The following is a 23,797-nucleotide window of genomic DNA, read 5'->3' as shown; positions in this document are numbered from 1 at the left end:
GGGAGGGGAGCTGTTGCATTGTGGTAAATTGTGGTCAATGACATGAGACAAAGTATATGTGAACTGCTGTATGGAAAGTGAACTGGCTCTGAAAATCTTCACCCAAATAAAAATTAATTAATTAATTAATTAAAGAAAAAGAAAGGAAAATGGTAGACAAAAGAGTCTCAACATTATGTCCCACTGATATTTGAGGTTTTCAGTGGCCAGTGTTTTCCGAAGTGGATGACCCCATCCTTCTTCCCAGTCTGTCTTAGTCTGGAAGCTCTGCTGAAACCTGTCCACCTGCTAGTACTTGAAATACCAGTGGCACAGCATCCAACCTCACAGCAACACACAAATCACCACAGTACAACAAACTTACAGACAAGTGGTATTGGCCATTTTGAATCAGACAGCCATATGGTCTACTCTGCCAAGAATGACAGACTAAAGAGGAATGGCATCACATTCATTGCCAAAAAGAACATTTCAAGATCTATCCTGAAATAAATGCTTTCAGTGACAAGATAATATACTATTCCATGGAAGAAAATTACATTTTATTTTTAATTCCTCTGCTGATGGACATTTATGTCATCTCCAATTTTTTTGCGATTAAAACAAATCTACAACTCTGTTTGAACTTGTCTCCTTGACCACACGTGGGCACTTCTCCGTGGTGGGAACAGTGTGGCTGGATCTTTGCTGTGATCTCCTCATGTTTCAGAGAGGAAAATCAGGGCAAGTGCTGAGCTGGAGGTAGTTTCAAGTTTATCTAAATCTTTTAGATTTAGCTTTATCTACAACCAAATGGTTTTCCAAATAGAACCAGGGAGGGAGATAAACTCGGAGCCTTTATGATGATCTGCCAAAGTATTTTCTCTTCTTCTCTTCCCTCCCAGCTGAACCCAGCTGATGGTGAAAATTACGTCTCCATGGTCGAGATGACGTTTGTGTTCAGCATGATCTGGTCCGTGTGCGCCTCTGTGGATGAGGAGGGCCGCAAGAAGATTGACAGTTACCTCCGAGAGATTGAGGGCTCCTTTCCCAATAAGGTCAGGGCAATCAGACACCTAGCGACCCTGTTTTCCCAGAACTCATAAATATCCCTGATCCTCAGGCTCAGTTTGAGTTCCAGCCTGGCCACTCAGCTCTCTTTCTTCCATCTGTGGCCTTGGGAGCCTTTTATCTAGACTGAGGACAGCTACGGAAAGGCTTTGCTAACTTGACACACATGCCTATCCTCAGGACACTGTGTATGAGTATTTTGTGGATCCCAAGATGCGGAATTGGACATCATTTGAAGAAAAGCTCCCCAAGAGTTGGCGCTACCCTCCAAAGTGAGAGCAGGGCCTGGGGCTGTGGGTGGGGCTTGGAACTATGGTTGAGGGGAGATGTGGCAAGAGAGATGGGGCCAAGAAGCCAAGTGATCTGTTGAAAGGAGAGGCTGGATCCCAGAGAAGAGATGATTCTTGAGGGCAGGAAGCAGTATCTAGGGTCTATAAGGAGAATGCCTGATCTTTAGGATCCAGGGGAGGCAGGGTTGGTGACTACAGAGCTGAGATAAAAAGAAGATAAACTTTGGGCAGTAGAAAGAAGCAGGAGTTAAAAAAGAGTGAGCCAGGGATCCTTGAGCCACAGTTCCTTTCCTTTCCTAGTGCCCCCTTCTATAAGATCATGGTGCCCACCGTCGATACTGTTCGCTACAACTACCTGGTGAGCGCTTTGGTGTCCAATCAGAATCCCATCCTGTTGGTGGGTCCTGTGGGGACTGGAAAGACATCCATCGCCCAAAGTGTTCTGCAATCCTTGCCCTCCAGCCAGTGGTCAGTGCTCACTGTCAACATGTCTGCTCAGGTGTGTTGTAGGACCCACGGAACCAGACCACCAGCTCCCTGCTCTCCCCTTGCCCTCTGCTTACCCTGGGGTCCAAGCTCCTGATTTACACTCCTCTCTAATCCCAATTTCCCCTTGGCAGGGGATCCAAGCATTTATTCTATACCTTTTTCACCAGACTACATCCAATAATGTGCAGAGCATCATTGAGAGCAGGGTGGAGAAGCGAACCAAGGGTGTCTATGTGCCATTTGGGGGCAAAAGCATGATCACCTTCATGGATGACTTGAATATGCCAGCTAAGGACATGTTTGGGTCCCAGCCACCCCTGGAGCTTATTCGCCTCTGGATTGACTATGGCTTCTGGTATGATCGTTCGAAGCAGACCGTCAAGTACATTCGAGTAAGCATCCCAACAGTCTGCTCTTCAGACCTCTGTTCTAGCTCGGGACAGGCTCCGCCTCCACTCCACTGAGATCCCAGGATACAATCCAATAATCCCAGTTTTCCTCACCATACGGGGTATCATGCCTCTTGCTCAGGACCCAGACATCTGGCTCCTAAGTTATCAATTCCTTTTATTAACTCTCTTCACTAGCCCTGTTCTAAACTTAGTGCTCAAAGGATCCTGTTCTCCAACTTCCACCCCATCTCCACGTCTCTTACACCAAACTTACATACCAACCTGATTCTCACCCCAGAATTTCTAGGAGCCCAGGTCCTCCAACTCCCCATCTTGGTGCCTCTGTGCTTTCTATTGTTGCAGGGACCATCTCCATGGTATTCGTTCTCTGCTCCCATGCAGGACCCAGGCAGTTCCCTCAGTTCTGGCTCTTGCCCTACAGGATTCTGAGCATCTTGTTTATTTCTCTTTCCTTAACGGACAGCTTGCATCCATCCTGATGTCTGTGGTACACCTCTATCAGGCCCTAAGGGGGAAAAGTCCATTCAACAATACATTCATATGCTTCTAAGAAAGAATGCTCATACACACATACATAAAAGAGAGAGAAAGAGAGAGAAAGTCTGGGAGACATCATCAAAATGTTGGATTTTTTTACTTATCTGTATTTTCTAATATGGGTTAGTGGATTACAATGATAAAATAAGGGCAAATGCATTGTAAGTAAGTAGTCTCCAACTTTCTAGGGCTTCTGATGACTCTGTCATAAGTTAGTTATGACATAAGTCAAATACCTTATTTATTTATTTTTCATTATGATTGTCAGAGCCTGCTATATGGCTGTATTTTATTTTATTTATTATTATTATTTTAAAATTTTTATTTTTATTGTGATTTGGGTGAAAATTTACAGAGCAAATACATTTTCCATACAGCAGATCACACTTTGTCTCATGACATTGACCACTATTTAGCACAATGCAACATCTCCTCTCCCACTTCCTCCCGATAAGCACTGCTTCCCTTTGACCATCCCTCCGTGGACTCCTACCCTCTGAGCTGTCTCCCTGTGCCTGAGCAGCCCGTCTTTCTCTCTTACTTGTTCTCTCCAAGGAGTGTATCTACCTCAGATAGATGCTCAACTAGTATGCCTGTCTACTGCTTGGCTGGAAGCTACAGGTGTATGTTCAATTCCAGACCTGAAGGACAGCTAGGGGCCATAGTCTCAGTGGTTCCACCAGGCTCCATCGGGCCAGTAAACCTGTTCCCTGCTTTTTTTTTTTTTCCAAATGATTTTGAGTTTTGTTCCACATTGTTCCCCCTGTCTGTCCAGGATCTCCTACAAAGATCCTCTTCCAAGTGGTTGACAGTAGTAGCCAAGCACCATCTATTTCTTCTGGTCTCATAGTTGTATAGGCTGCGTATAGGACTAATTGTTTTCATGAGTTTTGGTTTCCTTCATTCTTCTTGGCCCTGGGCGAGGAGAGACCCATAGTTGCATCTAGATGGCAGCTTGCAAGCTTTTAAGATCTCAGTTGCTACTAGCCACAGTAGAAGGTGGAACAATGATTTGTGTAGTATGTTATGCCAATTGAGCTTGATGTCCTCTGGGACTGTGGTGCCGAGCCCACAGGTTCAACTACTCGGTCCCTCAGGGTACCTGTCAGTGGCCATGCAGTGACTAAAACCTTGCCCCTTGTCAGCCCCATTATACACCTGGGAATTCAGATCATACACATAAAGTTATTGGACCACTGTCTGAATATGGCTGTGTTTTAAAGAGTCAAGGTAGCATAGTGCCTAAGGCACTTGACTGCTAACCAGAAGGCTGGCAGTTCAAACCCACCAGCCACTCCTCAGAAGGAAGATGGGGCAATCTACTTCCATAGTGATACTGCCTCGGAAACCCAAGAAGGGGTCGCTGTGAGTCGGGTCGACTTGATGGCACATAACAACAACAAACAATATTGAACAGCTGCAAGTGAAAGTCTAAAAATGATAACATCAGCAAATTACGTAGTGCAACATTGTATGTAGTACATATTACCACTGACAACCAAAAACTCCACACTCACTGCCATCAAGGCAATTCCAATTCATAGTGACCCTCACTGGATTTCCATGGCTGTAAATCTTCCTTCTGTGGAGCAGCTGGTAGGTTTGAACTGCTGCCCTCTGGTTAGTAGCCAAATGCCTTATCCACTATGCCACCCGAGTTCCTTGCTATGGATAAGATTTAAAAACACACACACAAAAAAAACAGACAGTCATAAGTGTGATTCATCATAACTCAAATACATTGTAAGTCAGGGACTACCACTATCACCTAATGCCCTCCCTCACCTCCCCTTTTCGTGCCCCCCATTATTTTTCTGTCCTGTCCCTTTCCCCTTTTGTGCCTTCATTTTACCGTCTTCCTCCTGGCCCCTGTTACATCCTGCCTGTCTTGGGGCCTCATCTCATTTCTATCTCTCTCTCTGTCCCATCCTGTCTCTGCTCTCTAGGACATGTTCCTGATGGCTGCCATGGGTCCTCCAGGGGGTGGGCGGACTGTCATCTCCCCAAGGCTACAGAGTCGCTTCAACATCATCAATATGACCTTCCCCACTGTGAGTGTGGAATGGCATCTGGGGGTGGGCCTGACCAGGGGTGGCGGGGGGGGGGGAGCGGAGTGGGGAGGTGGACCTAGGGAAGATGCATGTGGAAGGCAGAAGGATCCCTGTTGCAGAAAATGAGGGGATAGATCAAGGGTGGTGCTGAGATGCCCCTAAGAAGAGTTGTTACAGGGAGATACAGTATAGGAAGGTGAGGATGGCGTCTGTAAACTTTACTGTCGCCTGAGTTGGCACAGTTGCAGGATGCAAGTGTAGATTGCTTCCTCTGAATGGGTACGGGATGTGGTGGGACCCACATGGACTAAGGAAGTCGAGCTTGCACAGCTGGGGGTTGAAAGCAGCACCAGGAGCAGAATTTAAGGGAACACCAAAAAACTTAGTAATCAAGATTTAAAAATACATATTTTAACATACTATTAAAAAAAATCAAAATTAGTGCAAAAAATACCAACATTTTAAATAAATACAAGTTGCTGTGCTGAGCAACTTAGGAGCCTGAGACAAAAGGAAAAACCAAAAATAATACTGGTTTTGTCTTCATTTAAAATGTTATTTTGTTCATTTTTTTTCCTTTAAATTTTATTATTTTTGTTTTTGTGGAGAATATACACAGCAAAACATACACCAATTCAATGGTTTCTATGTGTCCAGTGTGGTGATGTTGGTTACATTCTTCGAGTTGGGCAACCATCCTCATCCTCCTTTTCTAAGTTCCTCCCTCATTAGCATAAACTCTCTGCACCTTGAAGATCCCATCGAATATTTCAAGTTACTGTTGTCAGTTTGATTCTGTATAGACAGTTCTCAAAAGAGCATCATGCTCAAGGCAGAGGTTCGTTTGTTTTATTTTTCCCACTAAAGCTAAACTGTTGTTTGGTTTTAATAAGACTTCAAGGGTTATTTTTGGTTTAAGGTTTAAAGATTATCTCAGAGCTGTAGTTCCAGGGATTCATCCTGCCTCCATTGCTCCAGAAAGTCTAGAGTCCATGAGAGTCTGAAATTCTCATCTGCATTTTCTCCCTTTTGATCACGATTCTTCTATGGAATCTTTGATCAAAACATTTAGTAATAGTAGCTGATCGCCATCCAGTTCTTCTGGGCTCACGGCAAAGGAGGCAGTTGTTCATGGAGGCGATTAGCCACACATTCCATATCCTCCTCCTCTTCCTGAATCTGCTTCATCCTCTGTTGTTCCAGGTAGAGACCAAATGTACCTTGGATGGCTGCTTGCAAGCTTTTAAGACCCCAGATACTTATTACACAATGAACTAGGAGGTAGAACAACAGCACTAAACATGTATTAGGCTGATTAACTAGGATATCCCACAAAACCATTACCCTTAACCTCCAAACCAGGGAACCAAGTCCCATGAGGTGTTTGGTTGTGTATAAGCAGCCTCAGCAGCTACTCCTTTTCTCTTGTCGTTGTTATAAATATATCTATCACACAGCTTTTATCAATTCACCTTTTTACAGGTACACAACTTACAATAATCATCTGTGCAACCCTACCCTTAATCAGTGTGATCTTTCCATCACCATTAACCCCCCTTTTCCCTCTCTCTCCCATTCCTGGTAACCACTAATGAACTTTGTATCTATACATTGGCCTTTTCTTGCCTTTTTATATAAATGCAGTCATACAATATTTGTCCTTTTGTAAATGGCTAATTTTGCTCAGCATAATGTCTCCAAGCTCCATCTATAATGTGCCATGTATCAAGACTTCATTTCTCCTACTGACTGAGTAGTATTCCTTTGTATATATACAACATTTTGTTTATCCATTCATTTGTTAATAGCATTTAAGTTGTTAATACCTTTTGGCAATTGTGAATAGTGCTGCAATGAACATTGGTGTACAAGTCTCTGCTTTCAGTTCTTTTGGGTATATGCCTAGGAGTGGAATTGTTGGGTCACATGGTAGTTCTGTTTTTAATTTTTTGAGGAACCAACACACTGTTTTCCACAATGGCTGTACCATTTTGCATTCTCGCCAGTAATGGATAAGGGTTCCAATTCTCCACATCCTTGACATTTATTGTTTTCTTTTTTTAAAAATCTTAGCCATCCTAAAAAAACAAAAACAAACACACACAAAAAAAAACCTCACTTCCATCAAGTCAATTCAGACTCATAATGACTCCTTGGGTCTCCAAGGCCATATCTCTGTGGAAGTAGATTGCCCAGTCTTCCTTCTGAGGAGTGGCTGGCGGGTTTGAACTGTCAACATTCCGGTTAGCAGTCAAATACCATAGGCACTACGCCACCAGACCTCCCCATCCTAGTGGGAGTGAAATGGTATCTCATCATGGTTTTGATTTACGTCTCTCTGATGGCTAATGATGCTGAGCATTTTTTCATGTATTAGGTGACCATTTGAATGTCCTCTTTGGTGAAATGTCTATTGAAGTCCTTTGCTCATTTTATGACTGAGTTGTTTGTCTTTTTGTTATTGTCAATATTTTATATATTTTTTGGTTAGTAGATTCTAGTCAGATAGATGGTTTCTGAGAATATTTTCCCTTGATAACTTGTCTTTTCACTTTTTCGGTAAAGTCTTTGATAAACAAGTTTTTTAATTTTTTTGACATCACATTTATTGATTTTGTCTTTTGCTGTTTCTGCTTTTGTCGTTGCGTTAAATAATCCATTGTGGAAACTGGGCCTGACAGCATTGCCCCCGCTTGTTCCAAGAATTTTGTGGTTACAGTTTACACATTTAAGTCCTTACTGTTTTTGAATTTGTTTTTGTATATGGTATGATACAAAGATGCTGTTTCATTTTTCTACATGTGAAAATCCAGTTTTCCCCATACCATTTATTGAAGAGATTCTTCTTTCCTCATTTAATGGACTTAGCACCCTTGTCAAAAATCAGTTGACCAGAGATGTGTAGGTTTATTTCTGGACTCTCAGTTCTATTCCATTGGCTTATGTGTCTATTGTTATACCAGTACTAGGGTATTTTGATTACTGTAGCTGTATAGTATGTTTTCAAATCAAGAATTGTGAGTCTTCCTACATTGTTCTTTTCTTTCAACATTTTTGTAGCTTTTCAGGGCCTCTTGCCTTTCCATATAAACTGAGGATTGGTTTTTCTGTTTCATTAAAGGAGGCTGTAGGGATCTTGATTGGGATTGCACTGAATCCATAGATCACTTTGGGTAGTATTGACATCTTAACGATATTAAGTCTTCCAATACACAAACATGGAACATCTTTCCATTTAGTTATATCTTCTTTAACCTCTTTCAGCAGTGTTTTGTAGTTTTCATTGTGTAACTCCTTCATGTCCCTGGTTAGATTTATTCCTAGGCATTTATTCTCTTAGATGCTATTATAAATGGAATTGTTTCCCTAATTTCCCTTTCAGATTTTTCATTGCTGCTGTACAGAAACCCAACTGATTTTTGGTTGTTGATCTTATACTCTGCAACTTTGTTAAATTTATGTATCAGCTCTAGAAGTTTTCTTATGGACTTTTTTTTAGATTTCCTATATGCTCATGGATTTTTTTTTTTAATTTTTATTGTGATTTTCGTGGAAGTTTACAGAGCAAAATCACTTTCCATACAGCAGCCCATACTCATTTTGTATCATGACATTGACTGCAATTTTTCCCACAGTGTAACAGCTCTCTCCCATTCCACTGTCTCTTCCCTGGGTCCTTCCCTTCCATGCACTTTTGCCCCTTGAGCTGTCTCCCTGTGCATACGCTGCCCTTCTATTCTCCCATGATTGATCTCTCCAAGAGTGTATCTACCTAGTGTAAATGTTCAGCTCATATGCCTGTCTTCTATTTGGCTGGAAGCCACAGGAGTGGGTTCAATTCCAGACCTGAAGGGCAGCTTGGAGCCATAGTCTCAGAGGTTTCACCAGGCTCTATCAGAGCAGCAAACTTGATCTCTCTCTCTTTTTTTTTTTTTTTTTAATGATTTTGAGTTTTGTTCCACATTGTTCTCCCACCCTATCCTACATAGATCACCCTCTGAGTGGTTGACAGTGATAGCCAGGCACCATCTAGTTCTTCTGGTCTCATGGTCATATAGGCTGAGGGTTACATGATCAACCAGTCACTTGGGATAATTGTTCCCATACATCTTTGGTTTTCCTCATTCCTCTTTGCTCTGGTAGACGAGAGACCCATTGTGGCATCTAGATGGCCACTTGCAAGCTTTTAAGATCCCAGTTGCTACTCACCCAAGTAGGATGTAGAATAAAGTTTTTGTGTAGTATGTTATGCCAATTGAGATTGATGACCCCTAAGACCATTGTCTCGAGCCCACAGATCCAATTACTCCCTCCCTCCAGGTAGCTGGCTTTGGCCAAGAAATCACTACAACTTTGTCTCTTGTCAGCTCTGCTATATACCTGGACATTCTTACAGAACATACAAATATACCTGGACATTCTTACAGAACATACAAATACACTTGCAGAAGCATCATCTGCCAACCTTATATATGATCATAGGCACACTCCTCCCTGCATAGACATACCTGATCATTCAGCCTGGCCCCTCATCTAGCCACCCATAGATCAATGTTTGCCATCTCTGACAATGCAGTACTGCATATGCAAAAGGGTTCATCTTTGTTGTCTGTACCTCCCATGTACCTCTCCATGTCTTCCTCTTCCTCAGTGCACCATGTTGACCAGTCACAGTTGGTACATTGCCCTTCCCTTCACCTAAATCACTGGTTGTCTCTACCTATCTAGCAGTGTTCCCTCCCCTCTTCTCCCACCCCTGGCAACCAACAAAGAAAATTTCGTTCCATATATAACCCATTCATTGACTTTTCACAATAGTGGACTAATACAATATTTGTCCTTCTGTGACTGACTTAAGGAGCCCTGGTAGCATAATACCTAAGGCATTTGACTGCTAACCAGAAGGCTGGTTGTTCAAATCCACCAGCCACTCCTTGGAAGGAAGGCTGGGCCATCTACTTCTGTAGCGACACCACCTTGGAAACCCGAGGAGGGGTCCCTATGAGTTGGGTTCATCGCGACAGAAGTGAGTTTTGTGACTGACTTATTTCACTCAGCATAATGTCCTCCAAGTTCATCCATGTTATGCGGTGTTTTGCAGATTCTACATTATTCTTTAGGGTTGCATAGTATTCCATTGTGTGTATGTACCATAATTTGCTTATCCATTATTCTGTTGATGGGCACCTAGGTTGTTTGCATCTTTTTGCTATTATAAATAGCTGTGATGAACATGAGTGTGCATATATCTGTTCTTGTCCTGGCTCTTACTTCTTTAGGATATACTAGGTATATTAGTAATAGAATTGCTGGGTCAAGTGGTATTTCTAATTCCAACTTTTTAAGGAATTGCCATACTGTTTTTCACAGTGGTTGTATCATTTGACAATCCCACCAGCAGTGTATGAGAGTCCCAATCTCTCCACATCCTTGAGAGCATTTTGTTATTTTCTGTCTTGTTGAACTTTGCTGTTAGTGCTGGGGCAAGGTGGTATCTCATTGTTGTTTTGATTTGCATCTCTCTAATGGCTAATGATTTTGAACATTTCTTCATGTGTTTGTCGGCCGCCTGAATATGTTCATGGAATTTTTTTTAGACAATAGTTTTTTTTTTTTTATGTTGCATTAAAATATTACTTACTTTGATTACTGAGTTTTTGGGAGCTTCCCTAAATTTGTGCCTGAGGTGAGTGCCTTGCTTGCTTCACCCTGGTTCTAGTCCTGGCTGAAAGGCCAGGGACTTTGGAAAGTGAGTCTGAGGGTCTGTTTGCAGGAGTCCCAGATCATCCGAATATTTGGCACCATGATCAATCAGAAGCTTCAGGACTTTGAGGAAGAAGTGAAGCCCATTGGGAATGTGGTGACTGAAGCTACCTTAGATATGTATAATACTGTGGTACAGCGCTTCCTGCCTACACCTGCTAAGATCCATTATCTCTTCAACCTTCGAGATATCTCCAAGGTGAAACTCACTCTGACTTTGCCCCTTTGGCCCTGGCACAGCCTCCTTCGAGGCATTTTCTTCTCAAAATAAGTGTTGGAACTCAATAGTGTATTTAACCACCACTTGTCATTGAGGCAACTTTGTGCCAGAGTAGGGCTGTCAGTGGTTGATCTTTTGGAGGTAGGTCGCTAGGCCTTTCTTCTGCGATGTCTCCAGGGGGATTCAAATTGCCAACCTTTCAGTTGGCAGCTGAGTACAGTCATTCTCACCACCCAGGGACTCCCAATAGCATATCATACCACAAAAATCACCCCCAACCTAGAATGCCACTTTCCTTGGCTTTAGTGTGAAAACTTGTGGAAGAAGGAGTCTCTTCCCTCTCTTTCCCAAGGATCCCTTCTCTCCCCAGGTGTTCCAGGGCATGCTGAGAGCCAACAAGGACTTCCATGACACCAAGGCCAGCATTACACGCCTGTGGATCCATGAATGCTTCCGGTGAGATGCCCAAGCCCTGGCCAGACACAGGCTTCCTTGGCTTTGGCTCTCAAACCCCAGAATTCCCCCCTGGCCTGACACTCCCTTTTGCAGGGCCATTCTCTCTTGCCCTCTCTTCTCTTTTTAAATTGTAACACAAATATAAATAACTAAGCATTTTCTTGTATTTATTTATAACAAAACACTTTCTAATTCAACAATTTTTACATGTATAATTCAGTGACACTGATTACATTCTTCATGGTGACCATTATCACTGTCCTTTTCCAAACTATTCTACCACCATTAACATAAACTCAGTTGCCCCCTAAACAGTAACTCCTACTCTCTCCCCATCTCCCACCCCTGGTAACTAACCTCTAATAAGCTTTGGTTTCTATGTATTTCCCTATACGTGCACTCATACGGTGTTTGTCCTTTTGTGATTGACTTATTTCACTCAACATAATGTTTTCAAGGTCCATCCGTGTTGTAGCATGTATCAGTACTTCTTTTCTCTTTATGGCTGAGAATATATATTGTATGGATAGATACCACATTTCATTTATCCATTCATCTCTTGATAGACATTTAGGTTGTTTCCAACAAGGCCATTCTCTTTATTCCAAGTTCATATTCTAGCTCCCTCCCAACAGAGTCTTCTCTGACCGGCTGGTTGATGCAACAGACACAGAAGCTTTCCTGGGTATCATAAGTGACAAACTTGGCTCCTTCTTTGACCTCACGTTTCATAATCTCTGCCCTAACAAACGTTCTCCCATCTTCGGTAAGCTGGAAGCTGGGACTACAATGTGCTTGAGACTCTCAGGAAACTGGTATTAGAAAGGGAATTGGGGCAGGGAGTCCTGAGTCTTAGGGCTCTGATTGGAGGTCTGGGGAGTACTAGGTATTTGAGATGCTGATGCTTTCTTCTCATGGCCCAGGGGACTTCCTGAAGGAGCCTAAGGTGTATGAAGACCTGACTGACCTGACACTCCTGAAGACAGCCATGGAGACAGCCCTAAATGAGTACAACCTGTCACCTGCAGTTGTGCCAATGCAGCTGGTGCTCTTCAGAGAGGCTATTGAACACAGTGAGCCCTTTCTACTCCCATCCCTGCCCCATTCTCCCAGTTGTGGGGCATTCCTAAGGAATGGAGGATCCCTTCCCAGGTGTCTCCCAAGTCAAATCCTGGAAGTTGCCCTTCCTGCCTGGCACATGCCCTTAGGGCAATGGGTGGAGCCTTTCCTTGACAGTTGTTTTAACGGATATGGTGGAGCTTAGTCACTAACTTCTTCCCACACATCTTGGTTCTCCTACTTCAGTTGCAGGCCTCCCTACCCCTAGCCTAGGGCCTGGAGATCCCCTAAGGTTGCTCAGCCAACATCTTGCCCTCATCGCCCCTCCACACAGTCACTCGAATAGTGCGGGTAATCGGACAACCTCGGGGCAACATGCTCTTGGTGGGCATTGGGGGCAGCGGGCGTCAGAGTCTGGCCCGCTTGGCTTCATCTATCTGCGAGTACATCACCTTCCAGATCGAGGTCACCAAACATTATCGGAAGCAGGAGTTCAGAGATGGTATGGCTGGATTTCTGAAATTGAGAGGGGTTTGGGGCCGGGAATAAATGACCAAGTGCCTAACTTTCTGCAATAGTGAGAGGAGAGATGGAAGCCAGATAGTGAGATGTGGCAGGCCTGTATTGGGTATGGGATGATGTTGGGTATGTGTCAGGGACTGATGGGGCAGAGGGAGGATTCCTAAATCTCAGAAGAGGGATAAGGGACAGGATGGGGCATGGGAAGAGAGTCTGTTCTCTTCCCTCTCTTTCCTTTCCTCTCTGGCCCAGATATCAAGCGTCTGTATCGCCAGGCTGGAGTAGATCTTAAGGCCACGTCCTTCCTCTTTGTGGACACCCAAATTGCTGATGAGTCATTCCTAGAAGACATCAACAACATTCTCAGCTCAGGAGAGGTCCCCAATCTCTACAAGAGTGATGAATTTGAAGAGGTATGATCCCTTCCATGTCCACTACTAGTTGGCTCTTTTGCCTTCTCAAGTCTGTGAAGAAACACAGACACCCAAATATGCTACTGTAAAAAACAGTTGCTATCAAGTCCCCATGTATGTCAGAATAGAACTTCATAGGGTTCTCAGTGGCTGATTTTTTCAGAAGTAGATAGCCAGACATTTTTTCTATGGTGCCTTGGAGTGGACTCAGAGCTCTGACCTTTCAGTTAGCAGTTGAGCACATGAACCATTTGCATCACCCAACCACTCTAGCACCCCTACTATCTCCCCTTGGGTTGAAGAGCTTCTGCTCTTCAGCCTTCTTCCATTAAGAGAGGAGGACTCTAACTTTGATGAGTAGCAGCTGGGGTCTTAGAAGTTTGTGAGTGGCCATCTAAGATGCAACAGTTGGTATCTCCTTGTCCGGAGAGAAGAAGAAGGAAGAACATCAAAGACATGTGAGAACAATTAGTCCAAGGATCTACTCATGCCTATATGACCCTGAGACCAGAAGAAGAGATGGTGCCTGGCTACCACTGTCAACCACTCAGAGAAGGATCAAAATCAGAGATCCTGAATAGAGTGGGAGAAGAATGTGAAACAAAACTCAAAACCATAAAAAGACCAGGCTTACTGGACTTATAGCGACTAGTGAAACTCCCGAGACTATGGCCCCTAGTCACCCTTTGGGCCTGGAATTGAACTCACTCTTGTGGCTTCCAGCCAGACTATGGACAGGTCTATAAGGTGAACATTTACACCAGATAGGTGTAGTCCTTAGAACAATTAACTAAGGGAGATAGAAAGGGCACCATTTGCATAGGGAGAAAGCTCAGAGGGCAGGAATGCATAGGAAAGAAGGACACAGGGAAAAAGTAACCACAGGGAGGAACTAGGAAGAGAGCTGTTACATTATGGGGATTGTAATCAATGTCATGAAACAAAATGTTTGTCTACTGTTAAAAGGAAAATGAATTTGCTCCGTAGACTTTTTTTCTTTCTTTTTTAAAATTAAAGCAAAGACATTTATTGAAGGAATAGTAAGATTTACGTCGGGCAGTAGTTTTGTGAGGATTCACAAAAGTACTCTTGCTCTGTAAACTTTCACCTAAACCACAATTTAAAAAGAGAGAGAGAAGAAGACTCTACTGGGGGAGGGGGAAGCTACTTTAAAATCCACCCCTTGTCAGCCCTGCCTAGGCTGCTGCCCCCTCTGATTCTGCCCTTGACACTGCATTCTCTGATGCTATGTGGCTTCTGTGCAGATCCAGACACACATCATAGAGCAAGCCCGGGCAGAGCAGGTGCCCGAGACGTCCGACAGCCTCTTTGCCTACCTCATTGAGCGCGTGCGGAACAACCTGCACATTGTGCTCTGCCTCAGCCCTGTGGGGGACCCCTTCAGGTGAATCCTGCTGTATCCTCTGCCCTACGTACCCCCAGCACTCTTCCTCTCTCTTTTGAAAAAACCCATTCCTTCCCAAAGTTTGTCTTATGAATAATGGCAGGCATTCCTGGCATGCCCCATCTTTCCAAGACCGTGCCTCCTTTCAGAAAATTCTCACGGCTTGGAAGTCATCTATCCGCTTTTGGTATGGCTAGAAGCTGGGGCGGGGAGAGCTACAAACTTTGTAGTGAGGTTTTGTGAGTCACCGTTTTATTTTTTAAAATACTTATGGTACAGATGATATATTTACCACACGCCAGATGCTAGGCTAGCATTTTGCATGCATCTCCTCATTGACTCCCCTCATCTCCCTAATTACTATGTATTGTCATACCCATTTAACAGATAAGGAAACTGACATTCAGAGAAGTTAGATCACTTGCCTAAGATCCACCTCTAGAAAGTGTGGAAACAGGTCTTTCTGACCTAAGAACCTGATTTCATCATGCTCCACTGAATATCTCTGATCAAAGTGAAATGTGGATAGGGAGATATAGGAGCAAAAGGGAGGGGCATTTAGGTTCTTGGAAAGTAGAGGGATGTAGGATGAGGTAACTGGAGGTTGAACCTGTGGATAGACATTGCTGCTTCTCAAAACCTCCTCACCAGGAACTGGATCCGCCAGTACCCAGCTTTGGTGAACTGCACGACCATCAGCTGGTTCTCAGAGTGGCCTAGTGAGGCTCTGTTAGAGGTGGCTGAGAAGTATCTTATTGGAGTAGACCTGGGAACTCAGGAAAACGTGAGAGCCTCCTCCCCATCTCTTATCAATACCCTTGGCCGGTTTCTCCTTAGCTTTGCCAGCTCACCTGTTCTCCACTTGCTTTTACTCTCCAACTTACATCCTGTGTTCCTTGGCCCAGATCCATAAGAAGGTAGCCCGAATCTTTGTCACCATGCACTGGTCAGTGGCTCAATATTCCCAGAAGATGTTACTGGAGCTGCGAAGATATAACTACGTCACACCTACCAACTACCTGGAGCTTGTGTCTGGATATAAGAAGTATGTAGAAGAGCAGAGGGTGTAGAGGGCCAGTAGTTTGGGTCTTTGGGGGGGCAGCTGGTGAATGATGTAATGGAAAATATCCAGGAGCTTGCCAAGGGGACCAGCTCAAGGATGTGGAGTGTCCTTGCAGAAGGGCAGAGATGCAAAGGGTCTTAGTTTTGTCCAAGAAAGTAAATAAAAGAGAGATGGGGTTTCAATGGAGAGGGACCCTCTCTAGAGCCCTCTGGCTATGTTCTGTAGGCTCCAACCTCTCTCAACACCTTTTCTGTCCTAATTTTCTGGAATGATGTTTCTCTGTCTTTTGTCTTTTTCCAACCATAACTGGGACATTACCATAATGCATTGCCTTTCCCTTCTGCCATTAGTATCTTCTAGACTTCCTATTACTCCTGAGAATTTTATATTCATTCATTCAGTGATTTTTTTTTATTGAGTGTCTTTTTACGTGTACAACACAATACTATTTGCTATGAAGGACGTAAAAGAAATATATTAAAACAATTAAGTTATACAGATTCAATATTTTAGTCGAGGTAAAGAAAAAGCCATTGGTAATAATAATGATAGTCAACACATTCGTTCATTTAACATATATTTTTTGAGCACCTACTATGTGCTAGGGAGCTCTGGTAGCGTAGTGCCTAAGGTACTTGACTGCTAACCAGAAGACTGGCGGTTCAAACCCACCAGCCACTCCTGGGAAGAAAGATGGGGCAATCTACTTCCGCAGTGATACTGCCTCGGAAACCCAAGGAGGGGTCGCTATGAGTCGGGTCCAACTCTACGGCACACAACAACAAGTACGTGCTAGGCTATGTTAGGTACTTATAATATATTAGTGAAAAAAATTAAGTCCCTGACCTCATGGAGCTACATAGGCTTGTATCCTATTTGCTATTTGTCAATCAATGTACTAAGCCCTTCACATGTATTTTCTCACTTAGTCCAGACAATAATTCTATGTAAATTTTTTTTTTTTTGCCTGAAAAACATTGAACAACTTTTTAAATGAGCTGCCAAGATTTAAAACTTGGGAGCCTTATAGAAACCTAGATTTCTAGCTTCTCTTAAAAAATCGGAAATCATGCCAATGCTGGCCCACTCTCCCACAGGGAAAAAGCAGATCAGGGCTGAGTGGCCCGCACCGCCTTTAGGCAGCCACATGTTTCCCAGTTTGCTGTCATCCCCACCTGGCCCCACTGACTGCACAGTGGGGAACAACCAAAGATTGTCAAGTAGGAGAAGTGGTGTGATGAAAACAGTGTTTAGCAAGCTGATTGTGGCAGTGGTGTGCAGATTACAAGGAGGGAGAAGCCCTGGTGGCAGGAAGATCTGTTGGGAAATGATTGACAAGGATTCAGGCAGGATGTGATAAAGACCTGAGAGGGTAGTGGTGGTGGCAACAGCAAGGAAGGCAGGACTCCAGAGGCACTGGGAAAGATTATCTGGGCCATTCTCCTTCATGACCCCAGCCTTCAGGCTACCTTACCCTACGCTGTCCTCCAGGTTGCTGGGAGAGAAGCGGCAGGAGCTGCTGGATCAAGCCAATAAGCTACGGACAGGGTTGTTTAAGATCGATGAAACCAGGGAAAAGGTGGAGGTGATGTCCCTGGAACTGGAGGACGCCAAGAAGAAGGTGGCCGAGTTCCAGAAACAGTGTGAGGAGTACCTGGTCATCATTGTGCAGCAGAAGCGGGAGGCAGACGAGCAGCAGAAGGTCAGGGCTCACAGCCAACCCTCACTTCCTGACTCCCAGTGCCCGCTGAGAATAATCTTCTGAGTTCCTGTGTCAGGGACACAACTTTCACTCCTTCCATTGTCTTTAGCTTTGTCTTTCGTCTTTCCCACCAACACTATAATCCCTACTTTTGCCCAAGGCAAAGACAAAACCCTCGTTCAAGGCTATAATCTTTACCAAAGCAGACTACCACATCATTCTCCCATGGAGCGGCTGGTGGGTTCAAACTGCCTGCCTTTCGGTTAGTAGCCAAGTGCTTAACTGCTGCACCACCAGGGCTCTTTTCTTTTCATCCCTAGGCAGTGACAGCTAACAGCGAAAAGATTGCAGTTGAAGAAATCAAGTGTAAGGCTCTGGCTGACAATGCCCAAAAGGATCTAGAAGAGGCCCTGCCAGCCCTGGAAGAAGCCATGAGGGTAATAGGGGCAGGTGCACCAATGGGTACCAAGAGTAGAAGGGCCCAGGGAAGGGGATGGGGCTTCTTTACCCCAAAGTCCCTAAGGAATTGGAAAAAAAAAGGTAGTACCTGTTTCCATACAGGGCCTGCCTTACCACCTGAGTCAACTCTGGCACTGTTTCCTATTCCCAGGCCCTGGAATCTCTGAACAAGAAGGATATAGGAGAGATCAAGTCCTATGGACGGCCACCCACCCAGGTGGAAATAGTGATGCAGGCAGTCATGATTCTCCGAGGCAATGAGCCCACTTGGGCAGAGGCCAAGAGGCAGCTAGGTAAGCCAGAGAGCCTAGAGTTAACTGACTTCAATTCACCAATATGTATTAATCCTCTGCTGTGCAAGGAGAGACAGATGAATGGGACATTGTGCCTATAATAATTGACATATGCGTCAATTAAGATTCTTGGGTTATAAGTAAAGAAAACAACTTATCCTAATGTGAGAAAAAAGGAAAATTATTATAAAGCTATAGAAAGGTCTCACAGAATCCAAGGGCAAGAATGTTCTCAAAGGATAGAAATCAGAAAATAGAAAACATGGGTCTTTCTGTTTCCTTCTTGTGGGTTCTCATGGTAGAATATAGCCTACAGGCCATAGATGGCCCACTCAAGTGCAAAGCATTTGGGCTTGAGCCCTCAAGCCATAGGGCGGATGCTTTTTGGTGGTTCCCATGGCCCTGGCTTCTCTGTCTGAGGCACACAGGGACAGGAGCAGAGATGTAAGCCCTATGGATGGTAAGTGGCACCTGGGATGGGGTGAGAAGATCAGAAAACAAAAAACAACAAAAAAGAAAGTACAAAGCATATATAAAGAATGATGTGTGGTAAGGTTTGGCTGAGATGTTCAAGGTAAGTAATGGGAAATAGGAAGATTGTGGAGGGCTCTGAGGGCCGAGAGGTTACTAGGGAAGGGAGCAAGACCTAAGGGATGGGGTCATATTTTAGCCTTGGATACTGAGCCGAGGAGAACGTGGCTGTGCCTAAGCTGTTGTTAGTTGCCAATCAGGTCAGCTCTGCTCATGGTGTGATACCACGTGCAATAGAAGAAACGTTGCCTGGTCCCATACCGTCTTCACTATTGATGTGCTTGAGTCCATGGCTGCAGCCACTGTGAATTTTGAGGGCCATCCAACTTAGGGGGCTCATCTTCCAGCTGTATATTGGCAGTATTCTGTTGAGCTTGGTAAGCTTTTCATTGGCTCATTTTTGGAAATAGATCATCAGGCCTTTCTTCCTAGTCTGTTTTGGTCTGGAAGCTCCACTGAAACCTGTGCATCATAGGTGACGTGCTGGTGGTTGAAATACCAGTGGCATGGTGGTGTTGTTATGTGCCGTCGAGTTGGAGCCTTCCAGCATTACAAACTGACAGATGGGTGATAAATGCAGTCTGTCCCTCTAACCCCTGTTTTCATCCCACAGGGGAACAGAACTTCATTAAGTCCCTGATCAACTTTGATAAAGACAATATCTCAGACAAGGTGCTGAAGAAGATTGGGGCCTATTGTGCCCAGCCTGACTTCCAGCCCGATATCATTGGCCGCGTCTCCCTTGCTGCCAAGTCCCTCTGCATGTGGGTGCGAGCCATGGAGGTAATGAGGGGATGGCAAACAGTGAGGGCAGGCCTGGGAAAAGAAAAATGGGTGAGGGGAGGATCAGATGAATAGGAACGGTCTCTGGTGGGTGGGTTGGTGGGCAACTCTCAGAGCCTGACCATCTCCCTGCAGCTGTATGGGCGGCTGTATCGGGTGGTGGAGCCCAAGAGGACCCGAATGAACGCCGCCTTGGCCCAGCTTCAGGAGAAGCAGGCAGCACTGGCTGAAGCCCAGGAGAAGCTCCGCGAGGTTAGCCCCACGCTCCGCTTCCCTCTGTGGTCCCTCTCCCAGATTCCAGGGACGCCTCATCACCTTTATCATCCCCCCTCATCTATCTCTACTCCCTTCTCTCAAGTCCTGCACAATTATGGTCCTGTCTCTCTCCCACTCCACGTCCTGTTTAGATTGGGCTGCCTATCACTCAGGATGGTGAGCCAGTTGCAGAGGTTTAAAAGGCAGAAATGGTACTGTCACTGATGAGCCCTTCCAAAGACTGATTGGGAGTTGACACTCCCTGTCATGACCATTGGAGGTGGGCCCTGAGATAGTAACTGATAAGGTCTATGTAGCAAGTTGGTCTTTGCCAGGGGACTGACATAGGAGTGTAAACATAGCTGCTGTGGACCAAGACGAATGTGAGTTTTTGTGTAGATGGAGGCTGGGAAGGATCCCAGAGTGGAGAGGGAAGCTCTTGTGAGCAGGATAGACACCCTGGAAGGTGATTTCCTACAAGATACATTACACTAGTAACTCTCAAACAAGGCAGAATGTTAAAGTGCTATTATCAAAAGACTTCAAAACTCTTCCAGTCCATCATTTGATTTTTTTAGCATTGATTTACTAGGTTAATAGATTAATTTTCATGGTTTGAGATTCAAAAGATAGAAAAGAGTATCCAGTAAAAAGTTTCCTTCCCATTTCTGTCCTCCAGCCACACAGTTGCCCTCTCTGCAGACAACCAGTATCACCTGTTTCTTGTTTATCCATCCAATGGGCTTCTATGCATATGAGTAAATTCATGTTTTTCATTTTTTTGTATTGTAAATACTGTTCTGTACCCTTCTTTCTTTTGTTTTAGCTTTATACCTTACAAATACTTTATGTACTTGATTGAAAGCTTGCTTATTGTACATAAAATGTTTTGTATAGCTGATCTCCACTTTGCTCACAATGATTTCAGTGAGTTGTGTTTTAGTTTTCTCTGCTTAAGGCTCCTCGTTTGCTGCTGTTCTGTTAATTTATTTTCTTTCAAGAACAAGGTGGGTACTTATTTCACATAAAATCTAATTTCTAATTTCTTCTCTGGCAATTATTTCCTGGATTCTTAGCTTTCCTTAGCTATAGCTATAATGGAATCAACATCCTAAAATCACCAGGAAAAACCTTCCTACTCCAACATCACATGATCTTTTAATTCTACTATTTAATTTAAAAATGTCCAAAGCCATATATGACCATGAGACCAGAAGAACTATATGGTGCTCAGGTATCACTGTCAACCACTCAGAAAGGGATCAGTGCAGGAAATCCTGGCTAGAGTGGAAAACAATGTACAACAAAACTCAACATCATAAAAAAAAAGATCAGGCTTACTGGTCTGATAGAGCCTGGTGAAACCTCCAAGACTATGGTCCCTACTTACCCTTCAGGTCTGGAACTCAACTCACTGCTGTGGCTTCCACCCAAACATTAGACAGGCATATAGGGTGAACATTTATGCTAGGTAGATACACTCCTTAGAATGAGCAATCGTGGGAGAACAGAAGGGCAGTATTTGCACAGGGAGATAGCTCTGGGGACAAGAATGCATAGGAAAGAAAGACATAGGGAAGAGGTAACTACAGGGAGGAAGTGGGAAGAGAGCTGTGACATTGTGGGGATTGCAGTCAATATGAAACAAAATGTGTACAAACTGCTCTATGGAAAATGAATTTGCACTGTAAACTTTCACCCAAATCACAATAAAAATTTTAAAATAAATAAAAATGTCCAAAGGCCAACCACAACAGATCCTAATGAACCATATAATATTGAATCCTATGTTCTGGATCAAAAATTCCTAGTACCTTAAAGGGTTTCCCCTTCCTAGGCTTAGCAGGCTTTGGCTGAGGAACCAGTATGCATCTTCCTTTTAATTTACCTATTCCAGGGCCTGAGGTAGGTGGGCTCAGGGCTTGGGGATGCTTTGTGTGTAGGGGGGGGGGCTTTATTTTAAGGCTGGGGCCTGAGGTAGGCGAGCATAGAGTGGTTAAGAACTAAGGGAGATGAACTTGTCTGTTAGTTTGTCATCCTGTGGTGGCTTACATGTTGCTGTGAGCCTAGAGCCTATGACCAGTGTTGCAAAATGCCAGCAGGGTTACCCATGGTGGACAGGTTTCATTGGAGCTTGCCAGCTAAGACAGACTCAGAAGAAGGAAGAGGCCATCCACTTCTCAAACAATTGGCCAGTGAAAACCTTATGAATAGCAGTGAAACACTATCTGATATATTACTGGAAAACTTTAGGAATCACCCTGAAACATTGTCAGATATAGTGCCAGAAGATGACCCCCTCAGGTCAGAAGGCACTCAGAATTTGACTAGGGAAGAGTTGTCTCCTGAGAGTGGAGACAACTTTAATCATATGGATAGAGTAAAGCTTTCAGGACCTCCAATGGCTGATGTGGCACGACTTAAAATGAGTAGAAACAGATGCAAACATCCATTAATAATTGGAACATGGAATGTGCAAAGTATGAATCTAGGAAAGTTGGAAGTTGTCAAAAATGAAATGGAATGCATGAAGATTGATATCCTAGGCATTAGTGAGTTGAAATGGTTTTGGCCATTTTGAATCAGACAACAATATGATCTACCATGCCAGCATCATACCATACTTATTAACTCTGTATGCTGAGCAAATAATCAAGAAGTTGCACTACATGAAGAAGAACACAGCATCAGGATTGGAGGAAGGCTCATTAACAACCTGCGATGTACAGATGACACAACCTTGCTTGCTGAAAGCAAAGAGGACTTGAAGCACTTACTGTTGAAGATCAAAGACTTTAGTATGGATTACACCTCAACATAAAGAAATGAAGAATCCTCACAACTGGGCCAGTAAGCAACATCAAGATAAATGGAGAAAAGATTGAAGTTGTCAAGGATTTCATTTTACTTGGATCCACAATCAATGCCCATGGAACCAGCAGTCAAAAAATCAAATGACAAAAGATCTCTTTAAAGTGTTAAAGAGCAAAGATGTCACTTTGAAGACTAAGGTGCACCTCACCCAAACCAAGGTATTTTCAATAGCCTCATGTGCATGTGAAAGCTGGACAACGAGTAAGGAAGAGTGAGGAAGAATTGATGCATTTGAATTGTGGAGTTGGCAAAGAATACTGAGAATATCCTGGACTGCTGAAGAATGAACAAGTCTGTCTTGGAAGAAATGCAGCTGGAATGCTCCTTAGAAGCGAGAATGGCCAGACTTTATCTCTCTTACTTTGGTCATGTCATCAGGAGAGACCATTCTCTAGAGAAGGATCTCATGTTTGGTGAAGTGGAGGGTCAGCAAAGAAGGGGAAGACCCTCAACAAGATGGATTGACACAGTGGCTGCAGCGCTGGGCTCAAGCGTAGCAATGACTGTGAGGATGGGGCAGGACCTGGCAGTGTTTCATTCTGTTATACTGGGACTCACTATGAGTTGGAACCAACTAGATGGCACCTAACAACAACACCACAAGGGGGCCATGTACTTTATTTATGTTAATAAGCCTCCCAGTCTCCTTGGTGGCCACAGGCATCTCACACTTGCATAGTCCCACCTAGTCATCTGGTGGGAGCGACAAAGATCATGGCTAGAAGAGCAATAGTAAGTCATTCACTGCATCACACCACTGTACCATTAGGACTCCTTTTTAACAACGTTTAAAAAAAAAAAAAAAAAAAAAAACCTTCCTTCCATGGAAGGGCTGGTGGATTTGAATTGCCAACCTTCTGGTTAACAGTCAAGTACCTTAGGTACTATACCACCAGAGCTCCTTGAACTGCCAGCCTTCTGGTTAGCAGTCAGATGCCTTAGGCACTACACCACCAGGGTTCCTTTTAACAACATAGAAGTTTTAAAGTTTTATATAATCAAAGCTGGTCATACAATTCCAAAATATTTTAAATGAAACCAATTATGAAGAACATCCATGAACCCAGATATAGATCCATTGACCTATAGTCAGCTGATCTTTGACAAAGGCCCCAAATCCATTAAATGGGGAAGAGAATGTTTGTTTAATAAATGATGCTGGCAAAACTGGA

General features: G+C 43.9%; 1 protein-coding gene across 1 annotated transcript in view; it reads left to right on the top strand.

The window, feature by feature from the left end:
- The window catches only part of DNAH2 (dynein axonemal heavy chain 2), a 194,813-nt gene that overhangs the window by 129,632 nt on the left and 41,384 nt on the right, over positions 1-23,797 (top strand). The window contains exons 44-62 of the mRNA XM_007952352.1: positions 885-1,037; positions 1,231-1,322; positions 1,641-1,839; positions 1,997-2,221; positions 4,726-4,830; positions 10,604-10,792; positions 11,184-11,269; positions 11,905-12,035; positions 12,193-12,342; positions 12,663-12,830; positions 13,100-13,260; positions 14,526-14,665; positions 15,317-15,449; positions 15,571-15,710; positions 17,220-17,430; positions 17,751-17,867; positions 18,041-18,182; positions 19,327-19,496; positions 19,632-19,748. Coding sequence (XP_007950543.1) covers positions 885-1,037; positions 1,231-1,322; positions 1,641-1,839; positions 1,997-2,221; positions 4,726-4,830; positions 10,604-10,792; positions 11,184-11,269; positions 11,905-12,035; positions 12,193-12,342; positions 12,663-12,830; positions 13,100-13,260; positions 14,526-14,665; positions 15,317-15,449; positions 15,571-15,710; positions 17,220-17,430; positions 17,751-17,867; positions 18,041-18,182; positions 19,327-19,496; positions 19,632-19,748 — 2,829 coding nt within the window. The remainder of the gene's footprint in view (positions 1-884; positions 1,038-1,230; positions 1,323-1,640; positions 1,840-1,996; positions 2,222-4,725; positions 4,831-10,603; positions 10,793-11,183; positions 11,270-11,904; positions 12,036-12,192; positions 12,343-12,662; positions 12,831-13,099; positions 13,261-14,525; positions 14,666-15,316; positions 15,450-15,570; positions 15,711-17,219; positions 17,431-17,750; positions 17,868-18,040; positions 18,183-19,326; positions 19,497-19,631; positions 19,749-23,797) is intronic.

This window comes from Orycteropus afer, unplaced genomic scaffold (assembly GCF_000298275.1).
Source record: "Orycteropus afer afer isolate SDZICR_OR568_19922 unplaced genomic scaffold, OryAfe1.0 scaffold00330, whole genome shotgun sequence".
Classification (NCBI taxonomy): domain Eukaryota; kingdom Metazoa; phylum Chordata; class Mammalia; order Tubulidentata; family Orycteropodidae; genus Orycteropus; species Orycteropus afer.
Note: the sequence above shows the minus strand (reverse complement) of the source record. Positions and strands in the feature narration are given on the sequence as shown.